Source organism: Oncorhynchus mykiss, chromosome 4 (genome assembly GCF_013265735.2).
Source record: "Oncorhynchus mykiss isolate Arlee chromosome 4, USDA_OmykA_1.1, whole genome shotgun sequence".
NCBI lineage: Eukaryota > Metazoa > Chordata > Actinopteri > Salmoniformes > Salmonidae > Oncorhynchus > Oncorhynchus mykiss.
Window position 1 is genome coordinate 25,135,566 of NC_048568.1, and position 27,411 is coordinate 25,162,976.

At 45.0% G+C, this 27,411-nt stretch overlaps 2 protein-coding genes across 6 annotated transcripts; one reads left to right on the forward strand and one right to left on the reverse strand.

Moving 5' to 3' along the window:
- Nucleotides 1–19: 19 nt before the first annotated feature.
- On the reverse strand, nt 20–4,872 carry LOC110522383 (F-box only protein 30). 3 transcript variants are annotated; one of them, XM_021600744.2, is made up of 3 exons: nt 4,551–4,872; nt 1,276–3,776; nt 20–957 (listed from the first exon to the last, which is right to left on the reverse strand). In XM_021600744.2, the coding sequence occupies exons 2-3, from the start codon at nt 3,748–3,750 to the stop codon at nt 757–759; spliced, it is 2,676 nt and encodes an 891-aa protein (XP_021456419.1). In that variant the 5' UTR covers nt 3,751–3,776; nt 4,551–4,872; the 3' UTR covers nt 20–756. The 3 variants fall into 3 exon arrangements, with proteins under 3 accessions (XP_021456419.1, XP_021456418.1, XP_036831896.1); XM_021600743.2 differs by having other exon boundaries at nt 4,412–4,863; XM_036976001.1 differs by lacking the exon at nt 4,551–4,872 and adding an exon at nt 4,257–4,394.
- LOC110522384 (protein DEK) lies at nt 4,787–20,231 on the forward strand. 3 transcript variants are annotated; one of them, XR_002473304.2, is made up of 5 exons: nt 4,866–4,966; nt 10,524–10,683; nt 10,803–10,938; nt 19,458–19,612; nt 19,927–20,231. XR_002473304.2 is itself a non-coding variant. In XM_021600748.2 (5 exons), the coding sequence occupies exons 2-5, from the start codon at nt 10,648–10,650 to the stop codon at nt 20,038–20,040; spliced, it is 381 nt and encodes a 126-aa protein (XP_021456423.2). In that variant the 5' UTR covers nt 4,866–4,966; nt 10,524–10,647; the 3' UTR covers nt 20,041–20,231. The 3 variants fall into 3 exon arrangements, 2 of the variants coding, with proteins under 2 accessions (XP_021456422.2, XP_021456423.2); XM_021600748.2 differs by having other exon boundaries at nt 10,803–10,878; XM_021600747.2 differs by lacking the exons at nt 10,524–10,683; nt 10,803–10,938 and having other exon boundaries at nt 4,787–4,966.
- Nucleotides 20,232–27,411: the final 7,180 nt, after the last annotated feature.

The window sequence follows — 27,411 nt, forward strand, 5'->3', positions numbered from 1 at the left end:
AGGAAGATCATGAAAGGTGTTATTGAAGATTCATTTTATTAAACAGCAACAAAATCACATGCATTGTTGGGACAGCTCCATGTGGCCACGCATGACTTCTCTTCCTTTGTGTGTTGTGGTCACTTTCTGGTCCAACCCACTGGTCCTTCAAGTCCAGTTTGCACATATCACATATTGATCCCCACCATATTCATTTAAATGAGGATGCTTTTGGTACATTGGTGTAAGAGTGACCAGGGACTTGCACATGTCATTAAAGTGCTATATGGAAAATAACTTGCTGAAAGGCAAGACAGTGAAAATATTTATATTTCTTTCTATGTATAGTCAGTATTTGTCCAAGAAAATCATGTTACCAAAATAGGGGCACGATTTAAACACCAACAAACCATGCAAGTTAAATAGTACTAATTTACATCTAGTATGGATACATTGCAGGTCAAGAAACCTACTGTAACCGTGTGTCAAGCAGATCAAGTATTATTTCATACATTAAGGCTCTTCTTCAACCGTCATACAACACGGGACACAGGGAGAATCTCAAATGCATACTGCTGACATCCTCTCCTCCTCAAAACCCATTGGATGAGAAAGCCAGAGGTCCCTCCTCTCTGACCTTCTCCTCCAATGGGTTTTGAGAAGGAGAGGACACAAGTAGTATGCAATTGAGATTCTCCCACATTATTTTTCAATATAAAAAAATACATGTAACATCAAAACCTATGGTATTAAATTACACAGTGTAGCTAACAGAGGTTAGGTCATGTGTTGCTCCTGGAGTTTCAAGATGGAGAGGAGGGATCGGTCTCTGGCTGTGCACATGGACGGCAGTGGAACAGCCTCCATCTTGCGCTCGACGGTGTTGTAGCGGCACGTCCTCAGATGGTCGGACATGCTGGAGACTTCGGCGAACCGCCACTCACTAACGGGGCTGAAGGCAGTGCTGAATCTCCACACCTGCCCAAACAGAACAAGAGAGTATTGATAAGAGGGCAAGAGAGTTCAATCCAGTAGTATTAGCCTATACATGCAAACATTTAAATGGGGTATAGGGTAAGGGATTTAACATCAGTGCTATTGTACATGTGTCAGTGTCGAAATAAGAAGACCCTATCGTGGCAGTGGCACGCTAAAATCCCAGACTGGGAATGTAAATCCTCAGATGTGGTTGTAAATATGGCTGTAAACTATAATACTGGCGGTCTAAAAATCAAACTTTTGCACATCTTATGGTCCTGGTGGTCCAGTTTCAGCCAACAAATGTGAGTTATTTACCCTGTCTTTGATCTGCCATGAGAAGGTTCCGTTTGGGTACTGCCTCCTCTCCCACCGTAGTTCCACTATCCCCCGGGACTGCAGCAGGCTAGCACACACGTCCCTCATGGTCCGCGACACCACGGACAGCTGGCACAGGCTAAAGCCGTCTAGGAAGCGGGCCACATGTTCCAGCACCTCAAAGGGAAGCCCACTGAACTGGTCTGATTGGGACTCGCCCAATGGTTCCCCCCCAACGGGGCTTGGCTGCACCCCAAATGACCGAAGGTTCCGGTCATGGATGACCTTTGAACCCTGGGATGAGGGGCAGAACCTGCGCTGGGAGTAGGTGCAGCCGTAGTAAGCCAGGGGACAGCGGTGCTCCATCCAACCGTTGAGGCCCGCGTGGATGTCCTCGTGGACGTTCTTGAAGTGGGAGGAGTACTCATCCCTGCGGAACAGCTGGCCACAAACGAAGGAGAACATTTGCTGGAGACGATTACATGGCATGTTCCGGATCTGTGGAACCTCCTCTAGAACCAGGTCCAGGCGGAGGGTGCGGAAGGGGCTGGGGTAGGATAGTTGGGGCGCGTGGTCGCAGGCAGCCGCAGACGCTACGTCGCCCACCCTTGTGCTGGTCACCAAGATGGCCGCTGGGAAAGTGAAGGTCTGCGTGCCGAAGTCGACGTGGAAGCCGTCTACATAGGTCGTTTCAGAGATCCTGCGGCACTTGCGAGACTCCTCCAGGCAGAAGAGGAGGGCTGCTGTGATCAGGTCGATCTCCCCCAGGCCCATGGGGTCGTCCTCCTGCTCCAGGTCTGATGTATCCACTGCCTTGTCCTCCATTTTGGGTCTAAACCTAACCCGGACCCTTCGTCCATTGGACAGAGCAAACTGGCCCAAGCCTCTGAGCAACTGGTGGTTCTGGAACTTCCTCTCCAGCCCTCTGTCCTCTAGGACCACGTGGCTGGCCCTGTGTGCAATACCCTGGTGGATATGCAGGGGTGGTGCTAGTGGAGGGTCTGGGTGAGACTGGGGTTGTGTCTGTGACTGAGACACACAGGACCCTTGAGGCACAGGTGACAGATTCAAGTCATCTTGCACCTTGACTAGGCATACTGTTTCACTGGTGGACCAACTGGTTCCAGGCTGTTGCTGGTCTGCTGAATCTGAACCTAAGACCTGCTCCTGTGGCCTCTTCTGGGAGCCTTCACCACTCAAACAACCATTACATAGGCTCTGTCCATCCATCCCCTCAATACTCTTTGAGGCCCTACCTAAAAGCTCCATCTGCATGTTGCCATCAGCAACAACATTCATGGCAACCTCACTGTCGGTTCTGCTGACCACTCTCAGCGGTCCGACTGATGATCCTGCCTCAGCATCTTTCATCTCAACATTAATTGAGTCTGCATCTTCCAATTGGTGGAAGCTGCTGTTAGGTTCCGCCTGAGGGTGAGAGGGGGCTCCATTGATTGGGTCTGTGTATTTTACTGTGTTGCCGAGGTCACCCAGGGCTGTGACCAGGCTCCTCCTTAGCTGGACTGTAGCCTGGTGGAGTTGGTGCAGCTGTCCATAGCACTCCTTCAAATTCACACCCTCAGCTACAGGACCTTTGACCTCCAGTCTGTTGTGAAGCAGCAGCTCCTCATTCCTGTCACTGCTGTTCTCGCTATGCTGAGGCTCCAGCACTGCTCCTCCGTTGATGTGTTGCTCTGTGTTGTTATCAGAGGTGTTGTTAGCGCTGCTGAGGACGTCCAACGCGGCGGCAAGGCTCCTCGCCGTCTCCACTGTGGCCTCGTACAGCTTGCTATACCGCTCCTCGTTCAAACCGTTTATTCCGTTGGCAATTTTATCCTTTGCTGAGCCCAGCGGTGGTGTCAATGGTGGTTGTGAATGCGTCGTCATTGGTGGTGGTGACTGCGGCGTCAATGGTGGCGGTGACTGCGGCGTCAATGGTGGTGGTGACTCAGAAGTGGCAGCTATAGGGTCGGCCACCACCAGCACAGCTGAGTCCGAAGCAGTGTCCTTCTCACTCTCTACGGCGACAACCGTTGGCTGTCTTTCAACCGTGGGCGCCATGGCGACCACCTTGAGGGACTCGATCAGTGTGTGTTGGTCCTGCAGGGCGAGCGCCATGTCCAGCTGCTCTGTCTCCTCCACCCCCCAGCTCAGGCTCTCGTATGAGGTGTAGTCCAGGCAGCTGATCGGCCATCTGTTCCACTCCATGGTGCAGCACACCACGCCCGCTGGGCACACCTCCAGATGCGCGGGAATCCGGGTCCGCACCAGGGTGGCAGGGCAGCCAAAGCCACTGTTCAGGCAGGGCACCCTCTCCAGGGGGCAGAGGAGGCGGTGCTCGGGTCCTTTGCAGATGTGGAAAATGGCCCCGCAGACCAAGGGGCAGGTGACCAGGTCACAGGAGATACCAGGTTCAGGCCTGGTCATGCACCTCTGACTCAGGCAGGTCACACAGTGGGTATGTTGCAGCTCCATCTTTAAGAAGAGGGGGAGTGGAGTTTCTGGAGGGGTGTAAGGTGGAGCAGGGAGGTGTGGTGATGGGAAGGGGAGAGTCCACAACACAGAGGAAAAAGGAGACATTATACACAGGAATTAATGTTAATTTGTGTGTACAAGCGGGTGCATACAATACAGTACACTAGTCATTTCAATTTGGTTGAAAAATATCAAACCCAGCCATTCATTCCTCAAGTAGCAACAGTGTAGCAAGGAATAATTTGGATAGGAAATGAGTTATCTACAGTAGGTTAGCTCAGTTCAATACCTAAGCTAAAGAGCGAGCTAGCTTAGCTATGTTGAGTCATTGTAACACCAATAGCCTAATAATAACTTGGCTGACCAGCTACTTAGCCAAAGTTAGCCGCTAGCTAGCCAGCTTTGTCAGCAAAGGAAAACAAGCCAGCTATTAAGGTTCAGCTTGATAAACCAAAAGCAAACATAATGAATGAAGAAATACTATTTGAAGGACTGATTTCACAGACTGGTCATGCTGATGGTGGGATTCAGTGTAGCTGTTGAGACAACTCCGAACATCGCAAGAAGACCGTGTCGCAGTCTGAGTGACGAAAGAGCCACTAACTTTCAGCTGTCCCATGAACAACAACTCAGAAAGAAACTTCAATTCTTGTCTAATTACCGTAGCGTTGACGTGACTCGATTGCTCAAACTCCACGACTATAGTAATCCAGCTACGTGTCCGTTCATATTACAGTTACAAATAGATGTAAACAACTTTTTCCTATACATCTCTCCTCTTGTCTTGTCTTTCAACCAACCTCCCTATGCGTTGTCCGCTGTTGCTTCTCCCTCTATTCTAAACTGAGAGATGATCCTTGGGATGTGTGTTCCCATTGGACAATGGTTGTCATGTGGGTCGGGGTGTTCCTTCCTTCTTATAGAAGTTTGCGAGATAGGTCAAAAAAATTAATTCATCTTCAACCTAGGAAGTTTGGCCTGTGAAGTTTTCATAAAACTACTCTCATTACATCTCTAAGTAATCGTATACCATATCTTCATACCACTTTTTGATATTAGGTAGTAATGCGATTCTTGATTAGCAACTTGAAATTAGCAACTTGTATCATTTTGATATCGTTTGCTGAGACGCTAGTTGATGTCGTCATCACGCAGCAGGCACGTAATGATAAAATCGTCAACATCCGATTCAAGAGCGGGCATGGCTTTTTGCAATGTAAGTATAGTGATCAATTAATAATACATACATTCATTTCGAAGGATTAAGAAAAAATATAGGCTAGATCTACACCATAGTAATGAATGCAGCTTTTTATGGTCTTGAGAACGAGTCTGTCTGCTAAACGTTAGTTGAGCGAGCTAATTCAGGAAAGCCAGCAGACCAATTGCAGACTTTCATAGTCAAATCTCAGAATAGCCATTGGATTTTAAAACATCTCATTCTATCTTTTTTTGCGGTATACCAGACCACGTGATAAGCAATACCACCTCCAGAGAAGAACAGATATAGCCCTTGGTTCACTCCAGACCTGACTGCCCTCGACCAGCACAAAAACACCCTGTGGCGGACTGCAATATCATCGAATAGTCCCCGCGATATGCAACTGTTCAGGGAAGTCAGGAACCAATACACACAGTCAGTCAGGAAAGCAAAGGCTAGCTTTTTCAAACAGAAATTTGCATCCTGTAGCTCTAACTCCAAAAAGTTTTGGGACACTGTACGGTCCATGGAGAATAAGAGCACCTCCTCCCAGCTGTCCACTGCACTGAGGCTAGGTAACACTGTCACCACCGATAAATCCACGATAATCGAGAATTTCAATAACCATTTATTGAAATTACTGAAAAAAATTACTTTATTTTCTGAAATTACTTTATTTACTGAAAACCAACATTTTCAGACAAGATAGAACGGCCAAAGGGGGCTGTGTTGCAATGTACTGCAAAGATAGGACAGAACTCTGCAGGCTACTATCCAGGTCTGTACCCAAACAATTTGAACTTCTACTTTTAAAAATCCACCTCTCTAAAAACAAGTCTCTCACCGTTGCCGCCTGCTATAGACCACCCTCTGCCCCCAGCTGTGCTCTGGACACCATATGTGAACTGATTGCCCCCCATCTATCTTCAGAGCTCGTGCTGCTAGGCGACCTAAACTGGAACATGCTTAACACCCTAGCCATCCTACAATCTAAGCTTGATGCCCTCAATCTCACACAAATGATCAATGAACCTACCAGGTACCACCCCAAAGCCGTAAACACGGGCACCCTCATAGATATCATCCTTACCAACTTGCCCTCTAAATACACCTCTGCTGTTTTCAACCAAGATCTTGGTGATCATTGCCTGCATCCGTAATGGGTCAGCAGTCAAACGACCTCCACTCATCACTGTCAAACGCTCCCTGAAACACTTCAGCATGCAGGCCTTTCTAATCGACCTGGCTGGGGTATCCTGGAAGGATATTGATCTCATCCCGTCAGTAGAGGATGCCTGTTTAAAAAAAAAAAAAAAGCCTTCCTAACCATTTTAAATAAGCATGCCCCATTCAAGAGATTTAGAACCAGGAACAGATATAGCCCTTGGTTCACTGCCCTTAACCAACACAAAAACATCCTATAGCGTTCTGCATTAGCATCGAACAGCCCCCGTGATATGCAACTTTTCAGGGAAGCTAGAAACCAATATACACAGGCAGTTAGAAAAGCCAAGGCTAGCTTTTTCAAGCAGAAATTTGCTTCCTGCAACACAAACTCAAAAAAGTTCTGGGACATTGTAAAGTCCATGGAGAATAAGAACACCTCCTCCCAGCTGCCCACTGCACTGAAGATAGGAAACACTGTCACCACCGATAAATCCACTATAATTGAGAATTTCAATAAGCATTTTTCTACGGCTGGCCATGCTTTCCACCTGCCTACCCCTATCCCGGTCAACAGCACTGCACCCCCCACAGCAACTCGCCAAAGCCTTCCCCATTTCTCCTTCTCCCAAATCCAGTCAGCTGATGTTCTGAAAGAGCTGCAAAATCTGGACCCCTACAAATCAACCGGGCTAGACAATCTGGACCCCTTTCTAAAATGATCTGCCGAAATTGTTGCCACCCCTATTACTAGCCTGTTTAAACTCTCTTTTGTGTCGTCTGAGATTCCCAAAGATTGGAAAGCAGCTGCGGTCATCCCCCTCTTCAAAGGGGGGGACACTCTTGACCCAAACTGCTACAGACGTATATCCATCCTGCCCTGCCTTTCTAAAGTCTTCGAAAGCCAAGTTAAACAGATCAATGACCATTTCGAATCCCACCGTACCTTCTCCGCTGTGCAATCCGGTTTCCGAGCTGGCACCTCAGCCACGCTCAAGGTACTAAACGATATCATAACCGTCATCGATAAAAGATTGTACTGTGCAGCCGTCTTCATCGACCTGGCCAAGGCTTTCGACTCTGTGAATCACCGTATTCTTATCGGCAGACTCAGCAGCCTTGGTTTCTCAAGTGACTGCCTCGCCCGGTTCACCAACTACTTCTCAGACAGAGTTCAGTGTTTCAAATCCGAGGGCCTGTTGTCCGGACCTCTGGCAGCCTCTATGAGGGTGCCACAGGGTTCAATTCTCGGGCCGACTCTGTTCTCTGTATATATCAATGATGTCGCTCTTGCTGCTGGTGATTCCCTGATCCACCTCTATGCAGACGACACCATTCTGTAATCATCTGGCCCTTCTTTGGACACTGTGTTAAAAAACCTCCAAACGAGATTCAATGCCGAGACGAGATTCAACAAACGAGATTCAACTGCTCTTAAACGCTAGTAAAACTAAATGCATGCTTTTCAACCGTTCGCTGCCCGCACCTGCCAGCCCGACTAGCATCACTACTCTGGACAGTTCTGACTTAGAATATGTGGACAACTACAAATATCTAGATGTCTGGCTAGGCTGTAAACTCTCCTTCCAGACTCATATTTAACATTTCCAATCCAAAATTAAATCTAGAATTGGCTTTCTATTCCGCCTTCACTCACACCGCCAAACATTCCCTGGTAAAACTGACTATCCTACCGATCCTTGACTTCGGCAATGTCATTTACAAAATAGCCTCCAACACTCTACTCAGCAAATTGGATGCAGTCTATCACAGTGCCATCCGTTTTGTCACCAAAGCCCCATATACCACCCACCACTGCGACCTGTATGCTCTAATCGGCTGGCCCTCACTACATATTTGTCGCCAGACCCACTGGCTCCAGGTCAACTATAAGTCTTTGCTAGGTAAAGCTCCACCTTATCTCAGCTCACTGGTCACGATATCTACATCCACCCGTAGCATGCGCTCCAGCAGGTATATCTCACTGATCATCCCCAAAGCCAACACCTCTTTGGCCGCCTTTACTCCCTGTTCTCTGCTGCCAATGACTGGAACGAATTGCAATAATCGCTGAAGCTGGAGACTTATATTTCCCTCACTAACTTTAAACATCAGCTAACCGATCGCTGCAGCTGTACATAGTTCATCTGTAAATAGCCCATCCAATCTACCTACCTCATCCCCATATTGTTTTTATTTAATTTTCTGCTCTTTTGCACACCAGTATTTCTACTTCCACATCATCATCTGCACATCTATCACTCCAGTGTTAATTTGCTAAACTGTAATTACTTCGCTACTATGCCCTATTTATTGCCTTACCTTCTCACGCCATTTGCACACACTGTATATAGACTTTATTTTTTTATATAGTGTTATTGACTGTATGCTTGTTTATTCCATGTATAACTCTGTGTTGTTGTCTGTGTCGCCCTGCTTTGCTTTATCTTGGCCAGGTCGCAGTTGTAAATTAGAACTTGTTCTCAACTAACGTACCTGGTCAAATAAAGGTGAAATAACAATATATATATTTTTTTTTAAATCACTGCATTAAATCTCTGCAAGTCATTCTATTTGATTTATTTATTTAACCTTTATTTAACTAGGCAAGTCAGTTAAGAAGAAATTCTTATTTACAATTGTGGCCTACCAGGGATAAGTGGGTTAATTGCCTTGTTCAGGGGCTGAACAACAGATGTTTTACCTTGTCAGATCGGGGATTCTATCCAGCAACATTTCTACCCTTTCTAACCACTAGGCTATCTGCCGCCTCTATAACTCCAAGCTATGTATTTGAGGTATATGGTTATTTTATGACTTGGGGTTGTTGGTTATTGTTTTAATAGACTTTATGTTACATTACAGAAAGAAAGCACACTGCACCTAAAGGAAATATCTTAAGTTGACCGATTGTGGGAAGTACTATAGTATGACTACTGTTAGCTCAAGGGACGAAGCACTCTTTACCTCTCCTCTAGTCACCTGCTACTTCATAGCCCTTGATGTGACCCTAGAGTCATACAATTTAAAGCTAAAACAAATCTATAGCTGTAAAGTATGTTGTCTCCAGATGGGCAGAGGTCAAACAGATGGGGCAAATGTTCACTAATGGCCTGCTACAACGCTGCTGCAGATGCTATACCATCCAGCTACAACGCTGCTGCAGATGCTATACCATCCAGCTACAACGCTGCTGCAGATGCTATACCATCCAGCTACAACGCTGCTGCAGATGCTATACCATCCAGCTACAACGCTGCTGCAGATGCTATACCATCCAGCGTCTTCTTCAAAGGGTCAGACCAAATGTCTAACCTCAACTTATTTGATTCAGCTTACCCTAATGAAGTGTTCCACTACTCATCTGAAATTGGGGATGTGGACAAAACGTTTTTCAAAGGGTGGTATCATTTATTAAAAATTTTTCCCGTGAAGGACCGTCCGCTTGTGCTGTTTGTCAAAGGAGAAACAGATCTACTTGATTCTGATATTATCAATGAAGCAGGCAGTGATGGTGTGATATTGTTCAGTATCTACCTGCCACCAGACTTTCCCCCTGTCCTGCAGCCACTAACCATGGAGTTCTTTGGGCTCTTCAAGGCTGAGTTTTTCAGGGATGCTTGTGACATCCCCCCTTCTTATAGGGACTTTGTCCTTAGGCACATAGTTGCCACAGTGTTGAAGCAGACATAGGATGCTTTTGAAACTGAGAGGACTGTGAAGGATGGGTTCAGGAGGACAGGTATCTTTCTATTTGACCACCATGTCATGGCTAGGTCCGTATGGTGTGGGAGGGAAAAGATGAGGCCCGAGTTCGGTTCTGCTGGACCCTGTGATGATGGGCCAAAGGAAAAACAACCCGAACTTGTGACAGACAAGTGTGACACAGTTCTTATGACAATAAGAAGGTATTAAAGGCAAGTTCCCTATAATAATTACTTTGAGTCTCGGAATATCCCGTGATTAATTTACACCAAATTAATATAACGTCATGTCACCATTGTATTGGTACATGTTGATCTTGTGATTTACAGGTGGAATCTGACGCCAAACCGGTGTTGCCTGGGTCGTTTCTGACAGTTTCTCTGCCATCAGAGTCTGTTAAGAAAGGAGATATTAGATGTGGTGGTTAAAAAATAGGAGGAAATTAAGGAAGAGTTGAATGTTGTCAGGCATATCTGCAATAGACCCAAATATTTTGAATAATGCCAATAATCAACATTAGATGATAATTATCAAGGAAAAACTGTCATGCTCCACTTTTCATACTGTATACCCACCCTGATCACAAGAGCCAGCTATAGTTCAGTTGAAGTGCGTTTGACATTTCTATTATGTTAGCCGTTTGTAATTAGAAGTTTTACTTTGAAGCCTTCATCATTTTTCTGTTCTGATGACTTCATTGCAGTATTTTCCAAGAGATCACAGCCATGACTCCATTGAGAGATGGGATGAGACTTCGGGCCCTGACGATATATCGGAAGCGTCCCAGGAGATAACAGAGGAATCTTCAGACTTATCAGACGGCCCTGATGAATCAAACAGATGTAGAATACGTTGACGAAGAGGTACTTATCATTTGGCCTGATATGGAACAGAATTTCAAGACCAACATCAGAATCTATTGTAAAACAGGGGGAGAATGTAGCCTCTGTTCATACACGTGTTTATCTCTGTTTTGTTGCAGTTACCTGAAACTTCACAAGCTTTGAGAGGAAAAGCATCTTCAAAGTCACTGCTGCCAGAGAAACAGTCACCTCATGGTGAAACATTTTTAATTGCACTATTGGGCCCAATCTAAGTGTCTAACCACAGAAACACAGGTTAGAATGGTCTCATTTGAATTTTTAGCTCATCTATGCCTTTACTACGGAGATTTAAGTTGTGCTTCAAATATAGTTTTTTCATGCCAACAAGAAGTGAGTAAACAATACATACAGGGCTCGACATTATGGCTTGTCCGCTTCTCCGGGGCAATTTTTTAAAAACTGTCGGACAACCAGAATATGGATTTCAGTTGTCAGAGAAGGATGTAGAGTCTCACCAAAGCAGCGCAGAATATCCGGTCAGAAAATATATATATATATTTTTCGCTCTCTAGAATGTTGGATGATCTGGGCCAATAGCCCAAATCTATTTTTATAGCGGACACTCTGGTGTTTTATTGTTATAGAAGCCCACATTTTATATTTTCTCTCCATTTTATATGAATATGACTTGGCCTGTTAAGCCACTCTTTCAGTTTAAGGCATGCTAGACTTTTCCTGCCGCGCTAGTTCATGATCAAACAAGTTTGAAGTTGTTTTTGAATAACCCCAAATCATGGGAGCCCTAAGGTAATAATGAAAGGGATATAAGAAACAACAGCAAGTTATAGAAATCAAATGAGACATTTTTACAAACCGTATAGTTGAGCAAAGCATTATAACACAAATGATGCATGCATGCGAGGCCGGGAAAGAAATCCTCATTTTGCCACCGAGCAAAAGCCTAATCCTACTAATTAAAATATCATAAAATCATTAAGACAATTAAAATTATAAGTATTTTCCAAACTATTCTAATACAGTGTTTAATATCCTACAGTTGCAGCTTTAAAATTGGAATAATAATGAAAGTCCGATTCTTTACTATTCTCAATCAGATTTATTTTCAATTAGCAATATTTTAGGCCACAAGACGTGAAATTGAGCAAACGATACCAAGATGGAAAAATCGAATGAGTCAAAAGAAAAGTTAGCCTACAGCTGACGAAAGCTTATGAAATAAATAATACGTAGTTGGGCTAGGCCAATTTTCATATTATTCTGTCAATGGGCAACCTACAATGCATATAGTAGCAGAGGCAAAAATGTGAACACATTTATAATTATCCAGTTCTGAGGACAGCGCAATTGTTTTGCAGCCCACGACAACCCATAACACACACAACCAGCGAGGCTCGTTGACTGTGACTCACTCATTCCATCTGCGACCTCTTCAGCGCGCGCACACACACACACACACACACACACAGAGATAGCCAATGCAACCTCGTCTCAGAGCATTTCGTATCATTCTGTACGTAAACTCGAAACATTTGATTTAGTGTGATATGTTTCATATGGTATGTATTAACTTGTGATTACAATTCGTATGATATGTTACGAATAGAAATTTGTACATTATGTTACATTCCATACATTTTGCTAAATTTGTGAAACGTAGGACATGTTACGAATTCCAGTTTATTGTTGCTCTGGTTAATTAAAGGGTTAAGGTTAGGGGAAGGGTTAGCTAACATGCTAAATAGTTGCAAAGTAGTTTAAAAGTATTTGTATAATTGCAAAGTTGCTAATTAGCTTAAACGTTAAAGTTGCCCATGATGAGATTCAAACACACAACCTCACGACAATTTCATAAATGTGTCAAGTGCAGCGTCTGGTTGCTCTTCATTACACACCACAGACCAGCAAATATTCTTTACATCTACAACATAGGAATCATTACAAAACTTGTATGACCTCTTATACACTATATTAGGCCCAGCCTTTGGAACTTTGGTTTTCATAGACTATATTGTGATCACTACATCCGATGGATTTGGATGCTGCTTTAAAGTAGATTTCTGCAGCATTAGTAAAGATGTGATCAATACATGTTGATGATTTAATTCCTGTGCTGTTTGTAACTACCCTGGTAGGTTCACTGATAACTGAACCAGGTTGCAGGTACTAGTTAGTTTGAAGATGTAAGCCAGTCAATATGTAAATCACCCAGATAATATAACTCTGTTGATATCAGATACCTTATCAAGCATTTCACATATGTTATCCAGATACTGACTGTTAGCACTTGGTGGTCTATAGCAGCTTCCCACCAGAATGGGCTTTAGGCGAGGCAGATGAACCTGTAGCCATATTACTTCAACAGTATTTAACATGAGATCCTCTCTAAACTTTACAGAAATGTGGTTGTGAATATAAATGGCCACAGCTCCAACTTTGGCATTTCCGTATTTTCTGTAACTCTTATAACCATGTATTGCTACCACTGTACCATCTAAGAGAGTTTCAGAGATTGTCCGAATATGAATGTCACCTGTTACTAGCAAATGATTGATTTCATGAACCTTGTTTCTTCAGCTACATATTGTCATGTTGTGTCTTGTCTCTGTCCTTTCCCTTCACCCTGTCTCCCTCTGCTGGTCGTTGTTAGGTTACCTTTTCTCCCCCGCTTTCTCCCAGCTGTTCCTTGTCTCCTCTAACTACCCATTCACCCCGTTCCCCACCTGTTCCCTTTTTCCCTCTGATTAGGTCCCTATATCTCTCTCTGTTTCTGTTCCTGTCCTTGTCGGATTCTTGTTTGTGTTTCATGCCTGAGCCAGACTATCGTCATGTTTGCTGTAACCTTGTCCTGTCCTGTCGGAATCTGCCGGTCTATCTGAGCCTACCTATGTTTGGTTATTAAAGAAGCTCTGTTTAAGTTAGTTCGCTTTTGGGTCCTCATTCACTCACCATAACAGAAGAATCCGACCAAGAATGGACCCAGCGACTTCGGATCCTCTCCACTCAGCCGTCGGGATCCAGGGAGCGATGCTAGGCAGACACGAGCAGGAAGTGTCTGCTGCTCGACATGCCGTTGAGACCCTGGCCACCCAAGTCTCCAACCTCACAGAACAGGTTCACCATCTCCGCCTCGATCCACCGGCCACTTCCAGGGCTTTCGAATCTCCGGAGCCCAGAATCAATAACCCGCCGTGTTACTCTGGGGAGCCCACTGAATGCCGCTCGTTCCTCACCCAGTGTGATATTGTGTTTTCTCTCCAGCCCAACACTTACTCCAGGAGCACTGCTCGTGTCGCCTACGTCATATCTCTCCTTATTGGACGGGCTCGTGAGTGGGGCACGGCAATCTGGGAGGCAAGGGCTGAGTGTACTAACCAGTATCAGGACTTTAAGGAGGAGATGATACGGGTTTTTGATCGATCTGTTTTTGGGGAGGAGGCTTCCAGGGCCCTGTCTTCCCTATGTCAAGGTAATCGATCCATAACAGACTACTCTATTGAGTTTCGCACTCTTGCTGCCTCCAGTGGCTGGAACGAGCCGGCTTTGCTCGCTCGTTTTCTGGAGGGTCTCCGCGCAGAGGTAAAGGATGAGATTCTCTCCCGGGAGGTCCCTTCCAGCGTGGATTCCCTGATTGAACTCGCTATTCGCATTGAGCGACGGGTTGATCTGCGTCACCGAGCTCGTGGAAAGGAGCTCGCGTTCTCCGTTGCCCCCCTCTCCGCATCACTACCATCTTCCTCTGCCGGCTCGGGAGCTGAGCCTATGCAGCTGGGAGGTATCCGCATCTCGACTAAGGAGAGGGAACGGAGAATCACCAACCGCCTCTGTCTCTATTGCGGTTCTGCTGGTCATTTTGTCACTTCATGTCCAGTAAAAGCCAGAGCTCATCAGTAAGCGGAGGGCTACTGGTGAGCGCTACTACTCCTGTCTCTCCTTCAAGATCCTGCACTACCTTGTCGGTCCATCTACGCTGGACCGGTTCGTCAGCTTCCTGCAGTGCCTTAATAGACTCTGGGGCGGAGGGCTGTTTTATGGACGAGACCTGGGCTCGGGAACATGACATTCCTCTCAGACAGTTAAGGGAGTCCACGGCCTTGTTCGCCCTGGATGGTAGTCCTCTCCCCAGGATTCAGCGTGAGACGCTACCTTTAACCCTCACTGTTTCTGGTAATCATAGCGAAACCATTTCTTTTTTGATTTTTCGTTCACCTTTTACACCTGTTGTTTTGGGCCATCCCTGGCTAGTTTGTCATAATCCTTCCATTAATTGGTCTAGTAATTCTATCCTCTCCTGGAACGTCTCTTGTCATGTGAAATGTTTAATGTCTGCTATCCCTCCTGTTTCCTCTGTCTCTTCTTCACAGGAGGAGCCTGGTGATTTGACAGGGGTGCCGGAGGAATATCACGATCTGCGCACGGTGTTCAGTCGGTCCAGGGCCACCTCTCTTCCTCCACACCGGTCGTATGATTGTAGTATTGATCTCCTTCCGGGAACCACTCCCCCCCGGGGTAGACTATACTCTCTGTCGGCTCCCGAACGTAAGGCTCTCGAGGATTATTTGTCTGTAGCTCTTGACGCCGGTACCATAGTCCCCTCCTCCTCTCCCGCCGGAGCGGGGTTTTTTTTTGTCAAGAAGAAGGACGGGTCTCTGCGCCCCTGCATAGATTATCGAGGGCTGAATGACATAACAGTTAAGAATCGTTATCCGCTTCCTCTTATGTCTTCAGCCTTCGAGATCCTGCAGGGAGCCAGGTTTTTCACTAAGTTGGACCTTCGTAACGCTTACCATCTCGTGCGCATCAGGGAGGGGGACGAGTGGAAGACGGCGTTTAACACTCCGTTAGGGCACTTTGAATACCGGGTCCTTCCTTTCGGCCTCGCTAACGCTCCAGCTGTCTTTCAGGCATTAGTCAATGATGTCCTGAGAGACATGCTGAACATCTTTGTTTTCGTTTACCTTGACGATATCCTGATTTTTTCACCGTCACTCCAGATTCATGTTCAGCACGTTCGACGTGTCCTCCAGCGCCTTTTAGAGAATTGTCTTTTTGTGAAGGCTGAGAAGTGCACTTTTCATGCCTCCTCCGTCACATTTCTCGGTTCTGTTATTTCCGCTGAAGGCATTAAGATGGATCCCGCTAAGGTCCAAGCTGTCATTGATTGGCCCGTCCCTAAGTCACGCGTCGAGCTGCAGCGCTTTCTCGGCTTCGCGAACTTCTATCGTCGTTTCATCCGTAATTTCGGTCAGGTGGCAGCTCCTCTCACAGCCCTTACTTCTGTCAAGACGTGCTTTAAGTGGTCCGTTTCCGCCCAGGGAGCTTTTGATCTCCTCAAGAATCGTTTTACATCCGCTCCTATCCTTGTTACACCTGACGTCTCTAGACAGTTCGTTGTCGAGGTTGACGCGTCAGAGGTGGGCGTGGGAGCCATTCTTTCTCAGCGCTCCCTCTCTGACGACAAGGTCCACCCATGCGCGTATTTTTCTCATCGCCTGTCGCCGTCGGAACGTAACTATGATGTGGGTAACCGCGAACTGCTCGCCATCCGGTTAGCCCTAGGCGAATGGCGACAGTGGTTGGAGGGGGCGACCGTTCCTTTTGTCGTTTGGACTGACCATAGGAACCTTGAGTACATCCGTTCTGCCAAACGACTTAATGCGCGTCAGGCGCGTTGGGCGCTGTTTTTCGCTCGTTTCGAGTTTGTGATTTCTTATCGTCCGGGCTCTAAGAACACCAAGCCTGATGCTTTGTCTCGTCTCTTCAGTTCTTCAGTAGCCTCCACTGACCCCGAGGGGATTCTCCCTGAGGGGCGTGTTGTCGGGTTGACTGTCTGGGGAATTGAGAGGCAGGTAAAACAAGCGCTCACTCACACTCCGTCGCCGCGCGCTTGTCCTAGGAACCTTCTTTTCGTTCCCGTTCCTACTCGTCTGGCCGTTCTTCAGTGGGCTCACTCTGCCAAGTTAGCCGGCCACCCTGGCGTTCGGGGTACGCTTGCTTCCATTCGCCAGCGTTTTTGGTGGCCCACCCGGGAGCATGACACGCGTCGTTTCGTGGCTGCTTGTTCGGTCTGCGCGCAGACTAAGTCCGGTAACTCTCCTCCTGCCGGCCGTCTCAGGCCGCTTCCTATTCCCTCTCGACCGTGGTCTCACATCGCCTTAGATTTTGTCACCGGACTGCCTTCGTCAGCGGGGAAGACTGTTATTCTTACGGTTGTCGATAGGTTCTCTAAGGCGGCTCATTTCATTCCCCTTGCTAAGCTTCCTTCTGCTAAAGAGACGGCACAAATCATCATCGAGAATGTTTTCAGAATTCATGGCCTTCCGTCAGACGTCGTTTCGGACAGAGGTCCGCAATTCACGTCTCAATTTTGGAGGGAGTTTTGCCGTTTGATTGGGGCTTCCGTCAGTCTCTCTTCCGGCTTTCACCCCCAGTCTAACGGTCAAGCAGAACGGGCCAATCAGACTATTGGTCGCATCTTACGCAGTCTTTCTTTTCGCAACCCTGCGTCTTGGTCAGAACAGCTCCCCTGGGCAGAATACGCCCACAACTCGCTTCCTTCGTCTGCGACCGGGCTATCTCCTTTTCAGAGTAGCCTCGGGTACCAGCCTCCGCTGTTCTCATCTCAGTTCGCCGAGTCCAGCGTCCCCTCCGCTCAGGCTTTTGTCCAACGTTGCGAGCGCACCTGGAAGAGGGTCAGGTCTGCACTTTGCCGTTATAGGGCGCAGACTGTGAGGGCTGCTAATAAGCGTAGAACTAAGAGTCCTAGATATTGTCGCGGTCAGAGAGTTTGGCTCTCCACTCAGAACCTTCCCCTTAAGACGGCTTCTCGCAAGTTGACCCCGCGGTTCATTGGTCCGTTCCGTATTTCTCGGGTCATTAATCCTGTCGCAGTTCGACTTCTTCTTCCGCGATACCTTCGTCGCGTCCACCCGGTCTTCCATGTCTCCTGTATTAAGCCCGTTCTTCGCGCCCCCGCTCGTCTTCCCCCCCCCCCCCCCCATCCTTGTCGAGGGCGCACCCATCTACAGGGTCCGCAGGATTTTGGACATGCGTCCTCGGGGCCGTGGTCACCAGTACCTTGTCGATTGGGAGGGGTACGGTCCTGAGGAGAGGAGTTGGGTTCCCTCTCGGGACGTGCTGGACCGTGCGCTGATCGAGGATTTCCTCCGTTGCCGCCAGGTTTCCTCCTCGAGTGCGCCAGGAGGCGCTCGGTGAGTGGGGGGGTACTGTCATGTTGTGTCTTGTCTCTGTCCTTTCCCTTCACCCTGTCTCCCTCTGCTGGTCGTTGTTAGGTTACCTTTTCTCCCCCGCTTTCTCCCAGCTGTTCCTTGTCTCCTCTAACTACCCATTCACCCCGTTCCCCACCTGTTCCCTTTTTCCCTCTGATTAGGTCCCTATATCTCTCTCTGTTTCTGTTCCTGTCCTTGTCGGATTCTTGTTTGTGTTTCATGCCTGAGCCAGACTATCGTCATGTTTGCTGTAACCTTGTCCTGTCCTGTCGGAATCTGCCGGTCTATCTGAGCCTACCTATGTTTGGTTATTAAAGAAGCTCTGTTTAAGTTAGTTCGCTTTTGGGTCCTCATTCACTCACCATAACACATATGTTAACGTGGGCTATTTGTTGCACTTTCCTTGGATGCTTGATTGTTTTATTGCTTTACTGGGAAGCTTAGCAGGGGCAGACATACTCAGGTTATTTTTATAAGTGCAGGGGGAGCTGCACACAGTGGACTTCCAACTAGGGCACACCGCCTCAGTGCTAACAGTATCACTCTGGTTCATAAGCACATGATTACTGCATACATAAGCTGTGGGATCAGCAGAGGCATTCAGGGCAGTAAGAGGGAAATAAATTAAGTTACTTACATTGTGTCTTCCAACGCACCTGGGATAATGTACATTTGCTGAAGCATTATGACAACTAGTCTCGAAGCCAGTTACAGAGGGCTAAAAGTCTGCTGAACCATTCAATGCCACGATGTAGGCAGCGAGACAGACATTATGGGCCGTTTGTTGGTGTCAAGTAGTGGCCCAATCAGTTCTTTAAAATCCATTTTCAGCTGTTCTGAGCTGCCCTTCATAATGTCATTGAATCCCACAGGAACTATGTTAGACTCAATTTCCTGACGCTGGTTTAAAGTGTTTGGGAGCTGCTTATTGATGTTCTATACTCGTGCTCCTGGATAGCACAAAGTATTTGCTCCAGGGACTGAGACATTGAACTGCCCAATACAATGGCTGGGGAAGGGAATGGTGAAATCCGCACATTCCCACCCATCACACAATTCGTTGAGTATTTCACGAGCCCACGAGAGGCAGGATAGCATACAGGATAGCATGTGAGCTCGACTTCTTTTAGTACAGAAATACAATTAAATTGGGATGGCCGCTAGAGGCGATAACATCGTCAATGGGTAAGCACAGAAAATGATTTCCGATCCCTCCTATGTACTTCACTAATGTTCAGTCACCCTTTTGGCCGTTGGCATTACAGACCTTTTGTTTCTTTGGGACAAGTAACTTCAGCTTTTGTCCTACTTGTCCGATGGCCAAGTGGCTAAAAACGTCAATGTCAAGCTCTTGACATATCCCTGTGTCAGTCAGAATACAGTGCACATCCCATCTAACATTTTCCCCCTCGTAATCTCAAATAAGGGGACTTTGTCTATGTCCCATCCCAGGCCAGAGCCAGACGTGCTTTGTAGGAATTAGGATTAGGCCTGTGATTTAGAAACTGTGTTACAATTTATGAATTTGCAATCTAATTTGATTTAATTATGTAATTTGATAATCAGGTTTGGTGGAGGAGTCTGGTGACAGCTCTGACGACGAGCCATTGGTTAAGATGATCAGGAAGCCTCTAACAGACTGCCAGCTGAGCGAGAGAGTGAAGGCACTGCTGAAATACACAGACATGGCGGATGTGAGAATGAAGCAAATCTACAATAGAGTAAGAGGACATATATCCAACGTTATTAACATTTCCAGATCTAACTTAAAATCACATGCTGCACACCAGATTATGTAATCCTTCTCTCCGGATGATGTCATCAAAAACACTTATCTTCTATCATTTTTTACTCCAAAACAGAAATCTGCTGTTGGGGTGGTGCTGGAGATATGTTAATGTTGGGGTGGTGCTAGATATGATATGTTAATGTTGGGGTGGTGCTGGAGATGATGAATTTGATGTTGAAAAAGGGTGGAATTGTCCTTAAAATATTTTTGTGTAATCATATTCTTCCATTGTGTGATCTCTCTTAGCTGTTTGAGATGTGCCCCCGGTATGACCTGTCTAACAAGAAGGACATCATCAAGCAGACAGTGAAAGAGGAGATTTCTTTACTACCCAGGGTTTTAATCAAGCCATATTCATAGATTTGACAGATAACATTATAATCAATGATCTCAGGAAAACATAGTTGATATCGTGACAAAGACTCCTGTATATGCCTTTCCATTTATATTTTATTCATAGACGTTCAGACTGTTTAAATACTATACCATTTCATACAAATTATTTGTTTTACTTGCCTAAGTTTTGTAAATAAAGTATTTATTGTACTGTACTGATTTGGTTTATGGTGCTCCTCTCTTCGGTACAGTGTACACACATTGCATTATTTATAAGCACTACCCAAATAAGATTTTGAGAAATCCCCACAGAGTGAATTTTCATTGTGATCCACAGAATGTTAGAGATGTTTACTGATCAACTGTAGACAACACCTTTCAATTTGGATTTGTTGTGGATACGTACAGCAGATGAGACCAGGCAATTAGCTTGCCCAGCAGCCCTGACCTCAGGCCCCACTGCTTGGAGTAATGCTCCTTTGCTCTCCCTTCATCTCCCCCTCCTCCCATAACAAGATTACACATTTTCTTCATGTCGTCAGACGCCATGTTCCCAATCTAAGAGCAGACTGACTCACTCTTCATTTGCATATGATAATACAAATGTTTAATGCTTAACTCATGTCCTCTTGACTAGGACGAAAGGCGGTTTCACCAAAAGAGCTGGCAGTACCTCTGGAGCACTTTCTGGCATGGCAAGCAGAGGTGGTATGCCTACTATAAAATGCATCGAATGTTGTCACCACCAGCTAATTCAAAAGGAACAGGGAAGGCTGTCCATGATATCAGTGCATAACTACCATGAATGAGACAGAATGTCCATATAGGGTTTTCTAATTGTGTGTACTTTTCATATACATAGCCTTTGATTAAAATAGCCTCTAGCCTATAGATTCTCATTGACAGGAAATTCCTAAAGTTCCCAACAACTTTTTAAAGTTTTGGCTTCATGCGAACCTGCACTCGAACGGTTTTGTTGAAATGTTAGGTTTGCCAACAGCGTTTCATTGATTTCATTGACTGCTGAGTTTTCAGTTGACTTTTAAGGCCACTGACGGAGGGAGGCTACATTTCAGTAGTCACTGCAGCGGTCGCGTGCATAATGACTTCACAGCGGGGTTTGTTCCTTTTGATTTCATCCTCTGTTACAATGTATCTGGTAGACCTACCGGTAGCGGTAAGTGGGGAAGCCAGAAAAAAACCCATGTGACAACTTACGTGTTGTGATAGTTGCATTGTTTGCTCTATTACCTGTTCAAATGCCTTGCGACCGTGATATATAGGCCTAAGGCTGAGACGATAAGGAGACACGGTGGCATAATAAATTCAATCACACCTTTATTTCATCACAAAACCAGAGAGCAACCTCTGTCCAGTGAAGTCCACAAAGCCTATTGCATGTAACAAACAGTTACATCACCTACAGCATAGTCAAGTAAGTTAATGTTTCTGACATTCTCCCAACTACTAAATTACTATTGATTGAGAACCACAGAGTTACCGCAAGTCACAAAGAAACAGGAGCTGCCTCCACTATTCCAGCCCCATTTCAACTTCAACATTTCAACATCATCAAATCACCAATGTTTAGTCTAATACAGTGACAACTAAAAGATACCGAAAACTATTTAGTCTAATCGACGTAAGCTACGCTGACCGGAAATCGGTCAAAATAAATAAATGAGGCACTAATGTACGGATTTCACATGACTGGGCATACAGATACTTTTATAAAAAATAAGTAAGTATCTGGTGTGATCACCATTTGTCTCATGCAGCTCGACATCTTCACATAGAGTTTTTTTTGGGGGGGAGGCACTCTGTCCACAACGCCATCAGCAAACCGCTCGCCCACTTGGCACCATACACCATGCCTGCCATCTGCCTGGTACAGTTGATCCTGGGATTCAGCCATGAAGAGCACACTTCACCAGTGTGCCAGTGGCCATTGAAGGTGAGCATTTGCCTACTGAAGTTGGTTACGAAGTGAAACCGCAGTCAGGTCAAAACCCTGGTGAGGATGAGTGTAAACATGTGGCCGTCCATGGTTATGATTTCTCTGTGTGTGTGTGTGTGTGTGTGTGTGTGTGTGTGTGTGTGTGTGTGTGTGTGCGTTCGTGCAAGTAGAAAAAAACATGTTGACTCACTTGTAGAGAAACTTCAATGCCATCCTCCTCTCTTTCATGTTGACGAAACGGTCTATGACTCTGTCATACAGTACAAGTTGAGTCAGCTAGTTAACATCAGCCTTCAACATTTTGCTACATATTGAACTTCCATCCTACCAGGCCAGGGGCACAATGGTTGGACCAGAATAGCCATTATAATCATTGGCCAGTACGGAGAATGTAGTGAAACTACAAGTCCAAATCCATATCTCCATCCATGGCTAATTTAGGAAATATCCTATTTTAGCTAGATAGCTATCCACCGGAGGACATACAACAAGGTGCAACAATTCAAGTTGTTTCTGTCAATGATGTTTGGCTCTTGATGTGATTGGGGTGAAGCCAAATCCAAACGGTCTTCCCTTGACACTATTTTGGTGTGCCAGGACTGTTTATAGAGTTGAGCTCACTCATTTTAGCTCAATGCTGACTGGCTATTATTTTATACTTTTTTATGAAGTGAGGCCAAATGCTCGCTGGCTTCCCTTGCATTCAATACCATACTTATTTTGACCAGACATTATCAGATATATGGCCTGCACATGCAGAGACAGATGCTTTCTCTGGTGAGATACATTCAGCCTCTTGTGAATTGAAGGGACATTTTGGGGTGGAAGAATGGCTTTCCTTGGCATCCATGAATACACGTCACTGCAGCCTACATAGGGACACAGCGGTAAGTGTGGTCGACTTCGAAACGGTGGTTAGATCTAACAACTCCTTGTTTGTGCAGCTAGCACAGTAAGTGTTCTGTCTGGCCATGATGCTTGAGCAACAGGCCGTCACTTGGGCATCCATTATTCTGGAGATGGGACTAAAGTACCCTTAAAAGGCCTATTTGGTTCAGCAGTTAACCAGCTCCGATATCTTGTATTGCAACGGAGCTGTTCATTGTAGCCAGTGCTGAAACATTCGTATTTTTGCATATTTAGGCCAGAAGTGTTTTACAGTGTGATATAAATAAAGTAATGTTGGATCTTTGATTGAAATTCAAGTAAACCTATTAAATACATTACATTTTGTAAATCCCAATTCACTCTATATGACAAGCTACATAAACTCTTCATTATAGTTCTGACGGGCCATCAATCTCGTTGCAGTAACTTTGATGGATGGGTGTAGACCACCCGTTTTCAAGACAGTTCCAGCTGTCACCAATGACGTCAGGCCGAACATGAAGGGTTGTCCTCTCAAAAGGTGATTGATTGATGGGTCTTCACTTCACACGGAAACATAGATCGGCAACATTTGACTCGTTTTGAGATTTGAGATCACACCATTTGTCACAATGTCCGGTCATGATAGTGACATCAATATTGTAGAGGGATAAAACACTACCAAGGCTTGGCAATAACATTCAGTTGTGCATTCCCTGATGAAGGCACTCTTAGCTATTATCCATGGACATAATTTGCACCTTGCAGAGACCGCATATAGCCCAATCTATAGCAGGAGAATATTTAGGGAGACCCTTCTTAAATAATAGGACCTGTATCTAGGCTACGTCCGACTTATATCTCAAATTAACTCTACAATAAACACTGAGGTCCCCCGAAGCACCTACTGCCGACATCTCCCTACCCCTCAAAATGTCACTGTTAGTCTGGATCAATATCAGCTTCACGATCCTGGGGCAGCAGCAGTTGCAGTTTCATAGCGTCTAGTCTCCATAAATGTTTATTTGTGTTGTGGAGCGCCGGACGGACTTGACTCACACCTCGAACCCTATAATGTAAAGAGGAGGCCGCGGTCATGCCCCAGGGTTCGGGTCGCATCTGTCTAGGGTCTGCGTGGGATGCTCACGCGGGTTGCAGACTGATGTACTGATGTAGCCTAAAAATATAATTATTAAAAGTTACTTCGTAAACTTGGTCGAGACAAACCACAGACCCAGAGTACTTATCAATAAGGACTAGCAAGCAAAGAACTATCTGTCTGTAGTCTATTTGATGTTTAGGCGTAAGGCCTACTTTTTCAGTAAAAACTGGTTTAATTCGACCTCACACATTTTCATGACATTCATAGGCTAGGCCTACATATGCTGCGTTTACACAGGCAACACAGATCTGATTTTTTGCCCAATTATAGGCAAAATATCAGATCTGATAGGTCAAAAGACTAATGGCAAACATAGCAAACATAGACTAGTGGCAAACATATCAGAATTAGCCTGCCTGTGTAAATGAAGCCTTGAACACCTGCAATGTCAGATAGTGAGACCTATCATGATTTTTTTTATCATGTTGGCCTACATGCTGGTCGAAGCTATAACCACAAGAGGGCGAAATTGTTTCATAAACTATTCTTTGCTCAGACAAGTTGCACTACAAAGTTACTAGACCTACAGTGCCTTCAGAAAGTGCACAACTTGACTTTTTCCACATTTTGTTGTTACAGCCTGAATTTAAAATGGATTATATAGATTTTTCTTGTCACTTGCCCTACACAATACCACATAATTAGTTATTTTTTGAAAAATTCATTAAAAATGAAAAGCTAAAATGTCTTGAGTCAATAACTATTGAGCCCTTTTGTTATGGCAAGCCTAAATAAGTTCAGGAGTAAAAATGTGCTTAATTAGTCAAATAATACATAGCATGGCCTCACTGTGTGCAATAATAGTGTTTAACATAATTTTTGAATAACTACCTCATCTCTCTACCTCACACATACAATTATCTGTAAGGTCCCTCAGATGAGCAGTGAATTTTCATTCATTACACTTTAGATGGTGCATCAATACACCCAGTCACTACAAAGATAACGGCGTCCTTCCATGGAGAGGAAGGAAACCACTCAGGGATTTCACCATGAGGCCAATGGTGACTTTAAAACAGTAACATAGTTTAATGGCTGTGATAGGAGAAAACTGAGGATGGATCAACAACATTGTAGTTACAGTGCCTTGCGAAAGTATTCGGCCCCCTTGAACTTTGCGACCTTTTGCCACATTTCAGGCTTCAAACATAAAGATATAAAACTGTATTTTTTTGTGAAGAATCAACAACAAGTGGGACACAATCATGAAGTGGAACGACATTTATTGGATATTTCAAACTTTTTTAACAAACCAAAAACTGACAAATTGGGCGTGCAAAATTATTCAGCCCCCTTAAGTTAATACTTTGTAGCGCCACCTTTTGCTGCGATTACAGCTGTAAGTCGCTTGGGGTCTCTATCAGTTTTGCACATCGAAAGACTGAATTTTTTTCCCATTCCTCCTTGCAAAACAGCTCGAGCTCAGTGAGGTTGGATGGAGAGCATTTGTGAACAGCAGTTTTCAGTTCTTTCCACAGATTCTCGATTGGATTCAGGTCTGGACTTTGACTTGGCCATTCTAACACCTGGATATGTTTATTTTTGAACCATTCCATTGTAGATTTTGCTTTATGTTTTGGATCATTGTCTTGTTGGAAGACAAATCTCCGTCCCAGTCTCAGGTCTTTTGCAGACTCCATCAGGTTTTCTTCCAGAATGGTCCTGTATTTGGCTCCATCTATCTTCCCATCAATTTTAGCCATCTTCCCTGTCCCTGCTGAAGAAAAGCAGGCCCAAACCATGATGCTGCCACCACCATGTTTGACAGTGAGTATGGTGTGTTCAGGGTGATGAGCTGTGTTGCTTTTACGCCAAACATAACGTTTTGCATTGTTGCCAAAAAGTTCAATTTTGGTTTCATCTGACTAGAGCACCTTCTTCCACATGTTTGGTGTGTCTCCCAGGTGGCTTGTGGCAAACTTTAAACGTCACTTTTTATGGATATCTTTAAGAAATGGCTTTCTTCTTGCCACTCTTCCATAAAGGCCAGATTTGTGCAATATACGACTGATTGTTGTCCTATGGACAGAGTCTCCCACCTCAGCTGTAGATCTCTGCAGTTCATCCAGAGTGATCATGGGCCTCTTGGCTGCATCTCTGATCAGTCTTCTCCTTGCATGAGCTGAAAGTTTAGCGGGACGGCCAGGTCTTGGTAGATTTGCAGTGGTCTGATACTCCTTCCATTTCAATATTATCGCTTGCACAGTGCTCCTTGGGATGTTTAAAGCTTGGGAAATCTTTTTGTATCCAAATCCGGCTTTAAACTTCTTCACAGTATCTCGGACCTGCCTGGTGTGTTCCTTGTTCTTCATGATGCTCTCTGCGCTTTTAACGGACCTCTGAGACTATCACAGTGCAGGTGCATTAATACGGAGACTTGATTACACACAGGTGGATTGTATTTATCATCATTAGTCATTTAGGTCAACATTGGATCATTCAGAGATCCTCACTGAACTTCTGGAGAGAGTTTGCTGCACTGAAAGTAAAGGGGCTGAATAATTTTGCACGCCCAATTTTTCAGTTTTTGATTTGTTAAAAAAGTTTGAAATATCCAATAAATGTCGTTCCACTTCATGATTGTGTCCCACTTGTTGTTGATTCTTCACAAAAAAATACAGTTTTATATCTTTATGTTTGAAGCCTGAAATGTGGCAAAAGGTCGCAAAGTTCAAGGGGGCCGAATACTTTCGCAAGGCACTGTATTCCACAATACTAACCTAAAAGACAGGGTGAAAAGATGGAAGCTTGTATAGAATACAAATATTCCAAAACATGCATCCTGTTTGCAACAAGACACTAAAGTAATACTGCAAAATAATTTGGCAAAGCAACTCACTTTTTGTCCTGAATACAAAGTTTTATGTTTGGGGCAAATCCAATCCAACACATTACTGAGTAGAACGCTCCATGTTTTCAAGCCTAGTGGTAGCTGCATCATGTTATGGGTGTGCTTGTAATCGTTAAGGACTGGGTAGTTTTTAATAATAAACGGAATGAGCTGAGCCCAAGCAATATCCTAGAGGAAAACCTGGTTCAGTCTGCTTTCCACCAGACACTAGGAGATTAACTCTACCTACATGTAAATTGTTCTTAAAACTTCTTAAAGCATTGTTGGTTAAGGGCTTGTAAGTAAGCATTTCACTGTAAGGTGTTGTATTCATGTTGTATTCGGTGCATGTGACAAATAAAATTTGATTTGATTTGAATTCACCTTTCAGCAGGACAATAATCCAAAACATAATGCCAAATATACACTGGAGTTGCTTACAAAGAAGACAGTGAATGTTCCTGAGTGACAAAGTTACAGATTTCACTTAAATCTACTTGACAATCTATGGCAAGACCTGAAAATGGTTGTCTAGCAATGATCAACAACTAATTTGATAGAGCTTGAAGAATTTTGAAA